At 41.2% G+C, this 13,237-nt stretch overlaps 1 protein-coding gene across 3 annotated transcripts in view; it reads left to right on the top strand.

Moving 5' to 3' along the window:
• Nucleotides 1-13,237, top strand: part of IMMT (inner membrane mitochondrial protein) — a 38,370-nt gene that overhangs the window by 23,430 nt on the left and 1,703 nt on the right. For 2 of the 3 annotated variants that reach the window (XM_048849182.2, XM_048849185.2), the window contains exons 10-14: nt 1,494-1,623; nt 5,473-5,487; nt 11,027-11,250; nt 12,479-12,610; nt 13,084-13,213. In XM_048849182.2, coding sequence (XP_048705139.1) covers nt 1,494-1,623; nt 5,473-5,487; nt 11,027-11,250; nt 12,479-12,610; nt 13,084-13,213 — 631 coding nt within the window. The remainder of the gene's footprint in view (nt 1-1,493; nt 1,624-5,472; nt 5,488-11,026; nt 11,251-12,478; nt 12,611-13,083; nt 13,214-13,237) is intronic. The other variant, XM_048849184.2, reaches the window with a different exon arrangement.

Here is a 13,237-nt window from a genome sequence, read left to right as displayed (position 1 = left end):
TACACTGTAAAAAAGATAAACAAAAGAAATAGTATTTTTTAGTTCACCTCATACAAGTACTGTAGTTCAATCTCTTTACCATGAAAGTGTAACTTACAAATGTAGATTTTTTTTGGTTACATAACTGCACTCAAAAACAAAACAATGTAAAACTTTAGAGCCTAGAAGTCCACTCAGTCCTACCTCTTGTTCAGCTAATCGCTAAGACAAACAAGTTTGTTTACATTTACGGGAGATACTGCTGCGTGCTTCTTATTTACAATGTCACTTGAAAGTGAGAACAGGCGTTCGCGTGGCACTTTTGTAGCCGGTGTTGCAAGGTATTGGTGTCAGATATGCTCAACATTCTTATGTCCCTTCATGCCTGGGCCACCATTCCAGAGGACATGCTTCCAGGCGGATGATATTCATTTAAAAAAAATAATGCTGTAATTAAATTTGTGACCGAACTCCTTGGGGGAGAATTGTATGTCTCTTGTTCTGTTTTACCTGTATTCTGCCGTATATTTCATGTTATAGCCGTCTCGGATGATGACCCAGCACACGTTTATTTTAAGAACACTTTTGCAGCAGATTTAATAAAACACAAAGAAGGTACCAATGTGAGATTTCTAAAAATAGCTATAGCACTCAACCCAAGGTTTTAGAATCTGAAGTGCAGTCCAAAATCCGAGAGGGACGAGGTGTGGAGCATGCTTTTAGAAGTCTTAAAAGAGCAACGCTCCGATGCGGAAACTACAGAATTGAAACCACCAAAAAAGAAAATCAGCTTTCTGCTGGTGGCATCTGACTCAGATGGTGAAAATGAACATGCGTTGGTCTGCTCTGCTTTGGATTGTTATCGAGCAGAACCCACCATCGGCATGGACACGTCCTTTGGAATGGTGGATGAAGGGACATATGAAACTTTAGCGCATCTGGTACGTAAATATCGTGCCACGCCAGTTACAAAGGTGCCATGCGAACACCTGTTCTCCCTTCAGGTGACATTGTAAACAAGAAGCAGGAAGCAAATTACAACCAAACTTGTTTGTCTCAGTGATTGGCTGAAGTAGGACTGATTGAACTTGTAGGCTCTAAAGTTTTACATTATTTATTTTATTTCTGAATGCAGTTATCTTTTTGTACATAATTCCACATTTGTAAGTTCAACTTTCATGCTAAAGAGATTGCACTACAGTACTTGTATGAGCTGAATTGAAAAATACTATTTTTTACAGTGCAAATATTTGTAATAAATATAAAGTGAGCACTGTACACTTTGTATTCTGTGTTGTAATTGAAATCAATATATTTTAAAATGTGGAAAACATCCAAAAATATTTAAATAAATGGTATTCCATTATTTAACAGAGTGATTAATTGCAATTAATTTTTTTTCATTACACGATTAATCGTGATTAATTTTTTTCATCGCTTGACAGCCCTAATAGATATACCTTTGAAGGCAAGTATTAAATCATATCTAACCCAATTTTTATTATATCTTGTAGGTTCAGGCAGCACAATCTGAGGCTAAGATAGTAGCTCAGTACCATGAACTTGTGGCGAAAGCTAAGGATGAATTTCAGCGAGAACTGGATAGTATCACTCCGGAAATACAAACTGGCTGGAAGGGGCTCAGTAAGTCTTGGACTGTTATGTTACCTTTAATATTTAATGATGCACAAAGCACTTTGTTCTCCAAGAGCGCTACAGCTGTGTATACTGACATACAATTGTTTTAATTTTCTGTTTCTATACATTAATTGTAAACTATTGTGAATTAACTCTAAAATCCCAAGTAATCTGAACCAACTGGTACAGAAGGCCCTCATTTTCAGTAGGTAATTTATGGAGCAATTATGCTCTTGGTGATGAAATCACAAGAGATGGTTTTTGGGTAGCTTGAAGAAAGCACCCGCACTGAAACTTAACATTAGAAAGGTACTTATGCTGTCCTCTGTTGTAGTCTTTTAAATTTCCAGGTGTTCCAAGAGTAGTGATGTAGATAAACCCATATGATGGAAAGAGAAGGCCAGGTGAAACTGAAAAGGGTCCTTTCAATAAAGCAGAAGCAACTGTTATTTATGTAACAGCTAGAGTAACTTAGTTTTGTTTTTCTACTTGTTTCCATTAAAAAATCAAATCTGTAATATTTCCTTTCTGAGATTCTTAATGGAATATAAACTGTATAAAGCAGTAAACTGTTTAAAGAGATCTGTAGCTGAGTTTTTATAGAATATGGGTGGAGTAACCAGTGTACAGTTAGCTAGATTAAATTAAATTATCTTGAACTGAAATGGAGCAAGTCCATTTAATGTCACACAGAAGCTCTCTTGAGATAGTACTGAACAGCTACTGCTCTACTGCATCAGTGATCATCAGATAACATGACAGATATGTTAAACAACAGAGATAAAGCATAAGGATGTTTCTTTCATTTGGAAAGTATATATTATTAAATACCATGGTTTTGCCCTGTTGCTGAGTCCCTTTGAGTAAAGCCCCTAAGCATATGCATAACTCTTCCCTTTTCAGAACAAAGAACTTAAGCATATGCTTAAATGCTTTGCGAAATCCAGGCCTTCCTTCTGAAGAATGGTTTGGCATTTATCTGGCCCTGGGAGTCTATAACTTTCTGACAATGTTTAGCTTCCTTGACATAGTTGAGGCTATCACTTAATAGCTTTCAGGGATGTTTTAATGATTCATCTTATGGATATGCAAAGGCATGTTTATAATTTAAGAAGTGATTTTTTTTTTTTTTAAATGATCAGAGGGATAGCCGTGTTAGTCTGGGTCTTTAAAAGCGGCAAAGAGTCCTGGGTGTTACGAATTACACCTGGTAGGACGTGCACACAAATGCTGCGAATTACACCTGGTAGGACACGCACAGTTCGAATCTAGGCTGAGGCACATAAACAAAGTCCACAACTGCAGAGTTCCCAAAAAACACCAAGTTTATTACGCTCAAGCGTGGTGCCCCCCTGCTAGCCAGGAGGGGACCCCGAATACAGATTATACAAAGGTTATATACTTTTTAGCAAAGCATGTTGCCCTCGTGCATCGGAAACCTTAGCCAATAAACAAACCCTTTTCTTATCTACCATCTATCCCTGCTTGGTGCATTCCTCGTGCTAAACCAGTATGTTAATTACACAGCATGGTCCTAAAGCCATGCATCAGTAACTTTTATTATCAGGATGGGAGGCCTCACATCAAAGGCCAGGAGACAGGGAGTTAGAGACTAACAAAAAACAGATACTGGGAGTCAAGGCAGGCTGGAGACAAGGAGGAGGATTTTTACAAGGATGCAGTATCTAAGGAACACTCCTCCTGGTGCATGATGTGCTTGCTTTTAGACACTGGTGGGCCCCAAACCAAAATGGAGTCACATGTGCTAACTTTTCCTTAACATGGGGCACCTTATAGACTAACAGATGTATTGGAGCATAAGCTTTCGGCCACCGGACTCTTGCCGTTTTTTTAATGATGTTTGTTTAAATTGTCGTCTTGTGTTGTAGTAGTGGATACTGATATGATTCTGAGAGAATGCTGCTGGTTTTTTAGTGTGCTCATACCGTTCATTAGTGAGAGAATGCCCGTCTCACTGTTGAGGCCCATAGCTTTATGTGCATGCAGTGGAAAGCAAAACCTGTGTTGGAAATAGTGTATTTACCAGATACTTGTTCATATTTATGTGGTCAGAGAAATTGGCAGCAGTAACTTCAGCACTGAACTTTGAAAAGTAAATACACATTTTTCTAAGTTACTGTTCTTTTTACTTGTCAGGTGACTTACTAAATATGGTTCTACAGAGAGTGGAGTATTGTGTTAGAGCAGCAAATAAGCCTGGCCTGATAACATTACAGCTCTTCTGTCAGTGAAATTGGAGTTTTTTATTCTTTGGGGAATTTCTCTGCTAGGTGCTTGGGTTTTTTTTCTCCTGGCTTAAAAATATGCTAGCCCATATTAGGAACCATTTGAAACATATTTAAGTAGAGAGTCACAAATTCTTTAAACAGTAATTTAAAATTTCAGTTACCTTACCTAAAGGACTTGCAGAGCTTGATGCGCTATAGGGAATTTTGTCAGAATAAATCTTGTACCTGTGTACCTCATGCAATTAATGCAGTCAGGATTTGTATCCTAGCACGAAACAAAGGGGGAAAAAACCAGGCAGCAAGCGTTATTCAGGAAACCTCAGTTATGCTGTTCTGATGATGGTTTATCAAACAATCTAAGATTTTGTTTTATATCCAATATAAAAAAAAATTTTTCATAGCTTTTAATGAGGTAGCTTCTGAATTGGTCTACGTATTTGTAGACATAACATATTTGTGTATGTTACAGGTTGTGAATTAATATTAACTTAGTAGGATATAGCTGTGCTGAATCATGCTGCAGTAGTTCACATTTTCTGTGATTACTGCTTTTATTTTTAAGGAATTTGTAACAGCCATTTTAAAAAAAACTTCACCTCAGGCCCAAAAATAGCATTCTAGGTCTTTGCAGATGGTAAACTGTTTTTGCCAAATTCTCTTCAAACAAACAAGAAAAGCTATTTTGAAAATAAGTTTAATAAAATTTTCCTTATTTAATTAATAAAGACAGTGATAAGAATAAATCTGTGAAATGTGAGCAGCCTTTTTAGATGTAAAAGGCTGTGTCTAGAAAAATGAACATATTGGAACTCATGGCTATGAATTGTAGCAGGTTCATTTTTCAGGTGTTTAGTTCTGCACTCTGTGTTAATTCTTGAAATTGTTTCTTAGCTTTCATGCTCGGGCCCTGATCCTGCAAGTGACAATGCACTTCAGTTGGGCTCCTTGCAAGTGTAGATGTCCCACCTGCAAGCTGTTAATTGCAGGGCAAGGGCACAAAGAGGCCACATTCAGTTTGCGTTTTCTGGGGGAAATCTTCCCTGTGCTGGTCTGTCTTAAATTCCAGTCTTGAGAGAGCTTCATTTGAGCAAATAACAAGTTTAATGAACCATATTGCTGCTCATAATTAAATGTTTCAGAGTTGTATTCTGAAGTGTTTGTGTGTCGAGCAATAGGTATGTTGTGGAAACCTCTGCTCTGGAATAACGAAAACTGAAAGACTAACTTCAAAGTGTAATGCTGTGCTTCCCAATTAAAATTTGTAGTCCTTAGTCTTAAACCTATTTTAGCTTAATCTGCACTGCTCCTTTGCTATGACTGTTAAAGCTCTAAAATCTGCATTTATGGATTTCGGAATGTGATTTTTAGAGGCTTTGATGTTGTGGGTTTAATGTTGGTAGTATGTAAAGGGACTTTAAAGAGCTTTAACAAAAAGAAAAAGCTGCCAGTCTAACTAAAAAAGACTCCCTATAATATGCTAGGCACTCTAAATACAAAGCTATGAGTGGTATGTTTTCATGTACATTTCTGCATGCTTTTACCAACTAATTGATTTGCTGTGTTGACTGTTCATTAATTTTTCCAAACCTTCCTCTTTCTGTTGCAGAGATAACTGATTTAGGTGAGTTACTGTAACTTTTTCTGCTCTTATGAATGTTATTTCTCAAGTCTCTTTCTGTGTTTGTGTTGTGCATTGCTTTACAACTAGGCAATATCAACTAGTGTTTGGTTGCTGCATTTATAAAATTTATTAGCGCTGAGGTTTACTTTGGAATACTTCCCATTTAGGTTCTGTGTGTAGTCTGGTTCTTGTCTGTTGTGCTTGTAAATCATACACTTGAAATAGTTTTGCTGCTCAGGTAACAGTTACTGTAAATACTAACAACTGCATGGTTAAATTCCTTACATGAATATTGGCATGTCACTAGGTATGCCCTTATGCTGATCCCAGATGATTGGGAGCACAGAACTGTGAACCAGAAAGTTTTGTGTCCTGCCATTGATTTGCTGGATAACCTTGGGTAAGCCATTTGGGCCTAAATTTTCCAGTGCCCACTAATTTTTAGTTCCTCAATTGTCCTATGCCCACCTTGAGCCTCATTTTGTAGAGGTTCTGAGCACCACCAGCACCGTTTAAAACTTGTAGATACTCAGCACCTCTGAAAACCAGGCCCTTGAGATCAAGTAGGGCCTGCAAAATGAGTGGATGCTTGAAAAATTTTGGCCTAAATGCACTGTAGATTCTTCACATTAGGAAAATGGTAAATTTATCAACTTGCTTAGTTCGATTTTAAAAACTCTGAACCAAAGCAGTTTGTACAAGGAGCTGGTTCCCTTGACATCTAACTTACACACAGTACAAGGAGTTACAAACAACGCTTCATCACAGGAGCAGCGCTTTTTCCTGCCACCTGTCCACGTCATACTAATCATTGATCAGCAGTCCTAAACTGGACTAAAAACTCCCCTTCGCAGCACATTCCCCCAAATAAAATCCCATGCCCAGCAGTATCAATTCCTCCTCCAGTGCCCACCGGAATGGATGGACTTAGCAGCGCATGCTTGGCAGGTCAACAAGCAGGGCTGGCCCACAACATTTTGGCACCTGAGGCGGGGAGCTCAAATGACGTCCCCATGCCCCCTCGCTTGGGCCAAAACTTTGAAAGGTCTCAATTCTGCCTTCTTCCTGTTCTTCTCCTCTCATGGTATTGCTCTGCTGCCTATCCCAATAAAGGAGAACGAACAACTTAAAATGCTTTGTTCAAAAATTTTAAGTAACACTTAACTTTCAAACGCCTGAACAGCAAAGGTAACTTTTCTTGTCTGCATAGTAAACACTGGCATTTTTATCTGTTTGAATAATCAAAGTGGTGCGTTCCATGCCGCCTTGGTTGCAAAGATTTGAACTGCTTCCTGCTGAAGATCCGCAGTCTGGTCCAGTTCATGCTCTACTGAGATGGTTAGGCTGACCAGCCTCTCCTGTGTCTCACTGTGGAGCGTAGATGTGTTGTTATTAACTTCAGCTTGGAGAAGCTGCGTTCTCCACTGGCAACTGTTACAGGAAGCGTTAGAAGTGTGTGCAGAGCAACAAAAGCATTTGGAAAGAGGGTGGTCATCCTAGTTGTGCACATATATTCCAGAACAGCCTTTGGAGTTAATCCTGCTGATATGTATCTTGAAAGGGCTTTCAGTTCATCACCTAAATCACTTGCATCAATATCGCGCATGTCATCATGTGTCAACACTGTCTCTAGTGCCCTGCATTGTTGGTGTAGGTGGTCTTCAGGTATAGTGAGGAGTTTTGGAATATCAAATATACCAAATATACTGCTGTGTTCCTTGAGCTGCAAGAAATGTTCTTCAACTGACTGTATTGCACAATCTAGCACCTGGTTAAAGAATTCAACTTTGAATTGTTGTTTGGGGTCTCTTATGGGATTATCCTGTGCCTTGTAATCAAAATGTCGTCTTCTTCGGTGACTCTTGTATTCTTGAACGGGTGGGAAAATAGCTTCAGTGTGAAGTTCCTCTGCCAACTTCTGTGCACTCTTCAGAAAGTTTTGGAATCCCTCATCTGACCGGTAAGACTGTAGGTATGACTTTGCTTTGTCCAGTTGTTCCATTGCTCCAGATATATCAAGGGGAACATCTTGGAGTCTCTTGCTTACAACATTTATTTCAAACAGTATGTCATGCCACAACAGTAAGTCACACAGAAATTTGAAGTTATGTATGTTTCTGGTGATTCCATTTCCCTCTGCTACTGTTCTCCCATGAACAGTTCCCGTCAGAGCATTATCCTCCATAATGGCAACCATGGCATTATCCATCTTCCCAATATGGAGTTTGATAGGCTTTATCGCCTCCACTTGACTTTCCCACCGTGTGGCACTCAGTGGTTTCAGTGTCAGAGAGGCTGTTCCCAGATATTGCTTCAAAATTTTCCATCGATGAGTTGATGCAGAGAAAAAATACATAGATGCTTTGAATTACATTAAAAAATTCAGGAGCCTCACTAGAAGCTGATGCTGCATCACTGACCACCAAGTTCAATGAATGAGAACTGCAGGGGACAAGAAAAGCTCGAGGGTTTAACTCTCGGATCTGTGTCTGCACTCCTCTGTTCTTTCCTCTCATGTTGGCACCATTATCGTACCCTGACCTCTCATGTCAGCTATCGCAATGCCTGTATCTTCCAGCTTTTTGAGAAGCACATTTGTCATACCAGCTCCTGTAGTATCATCAATGTCAATAAATGCTAGAAAATGCTCTCTGACAGACACCATTGCAGGGACATTTTCACTAGGTTCTGTTACAAAAACGCATCATTAAAGTAATTTGTTCTGTATGGCTGATGTCAGGTGTGCAGTCCAGAATAACAGAGTAATATCTTGCTGACTTCAGATCTGCCACAATCTTCCGTTTGACTTTTGTTGCCAGTAACTGTGTGATCTCATTTTGAATTGTTTTTCCAAGGTAGTGGTGTGTGTACATATCTTGGGTGGTGACTCTTCTTAGATGCTCCTGGAGTACAGCATCAAACTCGGCCATCAGCTCCACAATTTTAAGGAAGTTTTCATTGTTTGGCACATACAGCTGATCTGAAGTGCCACACAGTGCTAGGTTTTGGGTCGCAAGCATTCTCACAATGGCAATGAGCCTCTTCAGAACATTTTGCCAGTAAAGAGACTCTGATGCAATCTTCTCTTGATGCTGATCATCTGTGGTGGCCTTTAACCTTAGTCTCATCTCAAGCTCTTTCCACCTATGGAATGCTGTCTGGTGACTTGCTGCCTTCTCATGGCATGCCAGATTTCTAGCCAAAATTTTACAGTCCTTTGTTCCTGTGGAACCTAATGTTGCTGGAACATTAGACTGGAAGAGTTTGCAACAAAAACAGTATGCAGCATTCTGGGTTTTTGAGTACAAACGCCAGGGCCTCTCCACTTTGTCACCACTGGGGATTTCACGCCAGTAATGTGTTGGTTGGAAACTTCTATTTTCATTGTCTTTGGGGAACATGAAATTTTTCACTTGCTGTGGCCCATTCAGTAAGAGGAAGTCCCTCAGGCTACTGCTCAAGTGGGTCCCCAGTCCTGGATCATCTAGACTTAAGGAACTAAACTCAGCAGCAGCTATTCCTTGTGTCTCCACCATACTCTTCTCTGATCTGCACTTTTCTTCAGGAATGTGCATGGTTACATCCATTTGAGATGGAGATATGGATGCTGCAGTAGCTGCCAGGTCACCTGCACACTGACTAACTGGAAGATCAGGCATCTCCTCGCCACTCACGTCCTCACTGGGGCCGGAAGGCTCACTGTGAACATTTGTGTCTATGTATCTCAGGAGAGCTCCTTCCTGCTTAGCTAGAAAAGCTTCCTTTGCTTGTTCTCTTTTTCTAAATGCTGCCCCAGAGGGGCGTTTTCTTCTTTCACTCATGACTGCTGTTCTGTGCCAGCTATAGTGGCTCTCAACACTCAGTTGAAGGGGACAATAAGCAGGCTGGTAGCAGGGCCTGGGTGAGGGAAGATATCAGCGTCTTAAGGGCCTAACTGTCTCCTACTACTTCAGTTGACTGCCTGTTCTCCTGAAGTGGGTTCAGGGAAGCAGCAAGAAACAGGAAGGTCTCTGAGAAGCTGGTGTTAATCAGTCCAGGCTCCTGGGGGTGCTAGGGAGGTACATAAGAGGCTCCTCCTCCTCTCTCTCCCTGCAGCTCCTGCTGCTTTCTGTTATTCCCTCTTCCCTTTTCTCCTGCCTGCCTGTTATGTCTCTTGTGCCCTCCTTCCTCCAGCACAGCACTCCCCCATCTCCGTGCATCTAGAGCAGAGAGAATCCATGTGCACCAGCAACAGACACAATTTTCTACACTCTGGGTCCTAGTGGCACCCCCCGCACAGTCTGGCATCTGAGGCGCCCACCTCAGTTTGCCTCATGGTAAGGCCAGCCCTGTCAACAAGCTTGGGCTATTTTGAACCAGGACTGGGAGAGAACATTCCAGAGGAAAAGGGGTCATCGCAGAGAATGCTCTGCTGGTAGCCCCATTTCTTCCCTACTGACAGCAAGGTGGTGCAGCTCAAGTATGCCTGCTAATCTTTACTGGGGCAGCCTGTGTTGGGGTGACTTTTTGTGTAGGATAGCCTGAGGCCAGGGGTTCATCCTTTTACATGCTGGGGAGCATCCCTCTTTCCCCCATTTAACAGGTTGAGATCTCATTTCCTGGGCCATGTAGAGCTTCCTAGGTAAGAACCAACACCTTTAAGCTCCACCCAGAAGACAATAGCAGATGTAGATCCTGGAGCACAAGTAAAATCTCCTCATGGTAAGATACTCTGCTTATCAAGCAGGTTGCTGCCTTCTGCACTGGCTGTAGCTTGGGAATGGGTTTGAGAGAGAGCCCTGTATAGCACACATTGTAGAAATCTGGTCCTGAGTGCCAAAGGTGGCCAGGTCTACATCCCAAAGAAAAGGCTGCAACCTTTGACCATATGCAGATATAGTTTTGATCTCTGCCACTGTTTGATCAACCAGACCCCCAGCTTGTGGACTCTGGTAACAGATGCTGGATAAAAACCTCAATCAGAGAAACTTGTATAATAGCTGCCAGTACTTTGACTTGCTCTCCTCTCACTTGCTGTCCCTGCTCGTCTTCTCAGGACTGAGCTTCAGCAAGCTCACTGTCATCCATATCTAGTCTCACCCAGACTTTGCACCTGCTTTACTCTACATCCCTTGAGGTGCTGTATGGCTTATTAGCACAGTAATAGCTGCATGGTGCTTTAAAAACCAATAAAAGGGCAGTTCTTGAGCTACGAGGAACTTACAGTTCTAAATTAGATTTAATGGTGGGGTGGAGAAGAATGGTGGGAAAAAGTCAAGGGGCTGGCAGGGTGGCAATTAAGAGTGAAATATTGTGAGATGAGCATTTTGGTGGCTCCTTCTTGTATTTAGTTAGTTTGTAGATGCTGTCCAGAAAGGCTTGGATGGGTGTCCGGGCAGGGAGAGGGGGAGAGTTAGTAAGGTACTAGTTGAGTATTAAATATGCCCAGTTTGTGACCTGAGGATGATCTTATTTCGTGCGTGTGCGCGCTGGGTAGTGCAAGTGGTGTGTCTGACTGTTTCTGCAGTGATCTATTTCTAATAAAACTTGTTCTCTCTAGCTGGTCAGCTGTCTACAGATGATTTAAATTCTCTCATTGCCCATGCTCATCGTCGTATTGACCAGCTCAACAGTGAACTGGCCGATCAGAGAGTGAGAGAACAGCAGCACATTGAGGCAGCCCTGGAAAAGCAAAAACTGGAAGATAAGAGAGCACTTGAGACAGCAGTGGCAAAAGCACTAGAGCACCGCAAAAGCGAGATCCAGATCGACCAGGACAAAAAGGTACAGTAAACGTAGGGGAATTGGTCCTCCCATGCTGCTGCTTTCCAGTATGTTCTCTGCCTGCAGTGGAATTCACCAGTGAAGTCTGATATCTTCCAAGCCGCAAACTAATAGTGTGGCAGCTGGCTAGAAAACAGGAATATAGCTTTGGACATTGAGGCTTGATTCTCAAATGTGTGTGCAAATTAGGCTTGTAGGGTAAAATTTTCAACAGCCCGTGAGTCACTAAGTACTTTTGAAAATGTTCCATGCAGTTGCATAGTCAGCCACAGCTATTACACACAAGTATTGGGTATTTGTATTCGTATATGGTCAGCAAGCTGTAGAGAGTGCTTGCAAACAGGACTTGAAATCTTGCATGTGTGCACTTCTGAAAAGCAGGGTGTAATCTTGGCTGTACTGAGGTCAACAGCAAAACTCCCATTAGCTTCAGTAGGGCCAAGATTTCACTCCCGGTTCTGGTTGTCCAAAGCTGCATTCTGATTGAGATCTTTGGATCCCCCCCAATTTGTTTTAATTTTGCTGTTTGCATCCAGGTTGTTGTGACATTTGAAGAAAAGGGAAAACCGTGGAAATCCCAATTGTTCAATGAACTAAAAATAACTAGTGACCAGGGCTAGCTTGAGTGAACAGTTCACTGACAGGAAGCTCAGTACAAGAAAGAACTAGAAGCCTACTGACTTCTCATGTGGCTCATTATTGCAAAAAACATTCAGGGATTGGGAAAACATACAGCCACGCCTGAAATAAATGTGTCAAGTTTATAAGCAGCTAATCTGACACTATGTGTATAGCTTGAAATAAAATACTGGGGATAGAGGAGGGGAAAAAAAAGTTAGAAGCATTTTAATTTGAGACCTGATGGGGGAAATTTTAGAATTTTTTTTATGTATACTTTTATCTGAGCCATTTTTATTTTTCATGCATGTCTAAAATTAAAAGCATGCACTGTTAACGGTCTAGCAAGTGTAATCACTGGTTACTAGCATTATGGGCTTTTAGCCATTAGAAAGACAAACCAACAGAGCAAGAGAACTTTCAAGGTGTCTCTAAAACGCTGTTAATTTAAAAAATGTAAAGTTGTATAGTCTCTTTATAAAAAGCTCAGTGATGTCAGGAATATGTCCTCAAGAAAATTATTGTTGGGTTAATTTTAAGTAACATCACTCTGGCTATCAGCAAGCAGTTAGGAGATGAAGGCTTATAGCTAGTGCCTGTTTATGTACAGATAGAAGAAGTCCGAGAAGTAATGGAGAGTGAAATGAGGACCCAGCTCCGCAGGCAGGCAGCTGCTCACACCGATCACCTGAGAGAGGTTCTGAAGATCCAAGAACAGGAACTCAAGCTGGAGTTTCAGCAGGTAAGAGAGGGGAGATCTATAATGAAATGGCCAGGGACTACATGGCATGGTATCTAGTTTACTGTGATAGCCTTGCGAGATGCATATCATGTAAGGGTCCCACTGGACAGCAGTCTTACAAATGCATCCTTCAGTACGCTTTAATTCAGGCCAATTATACTGAAAGGGGATAGAATACACAAACTCTTTGGTCACTTCAGGTTCTATTCCTTTTAATCTTTTTGATGGAAGAGAGGATTTGCTGATACTAAACAGCAAGTGCAATAGTATTTGGCCCTACTCTCAGGTTAGGGTGCCTGATTGCCGGGGCGATGTTGTATTTACTATAATATGCGTTGTCTTTGGAAGGCATACAATAAACTGATCTGTGATATTGTGTTCTAAAGGGTATAATTTTGATCTCTCTCCATGAAGTATTTGTTTATGTATTTATTTACACTGGTACTAGATTTATGTTAGGTTTCTTGTTTCAGAGCTTGTCTGAGAAGCTCAATGAACAGGAAATGCAATTCAAACGCCTTACTCAGGAACAACTTGACAACTTCACTTTGGATATCAACACAGCCTATGCCCGGCTGAAAGGAATTGAGCAGGCAGTAGAGAGTGAGTACTGGAAAATGGGGCAGA

Source organism: Caretta caretta, chromosome 4 (genome assembly GCF_965140235.1).
Source record: "Caretta caretta isolate rCarCar2 chromosome 4, rCarCar1.hap1, whole genome shotgun sequence".
Lineage (NCBI taxonomy): Eukaryota > Metazoa > Chordata > Testudines > Cheloniidae > Caretta > Caretta caretta.
This window is presented reverse-complemented; position numbering and strand designations above follow the sequence as displayed.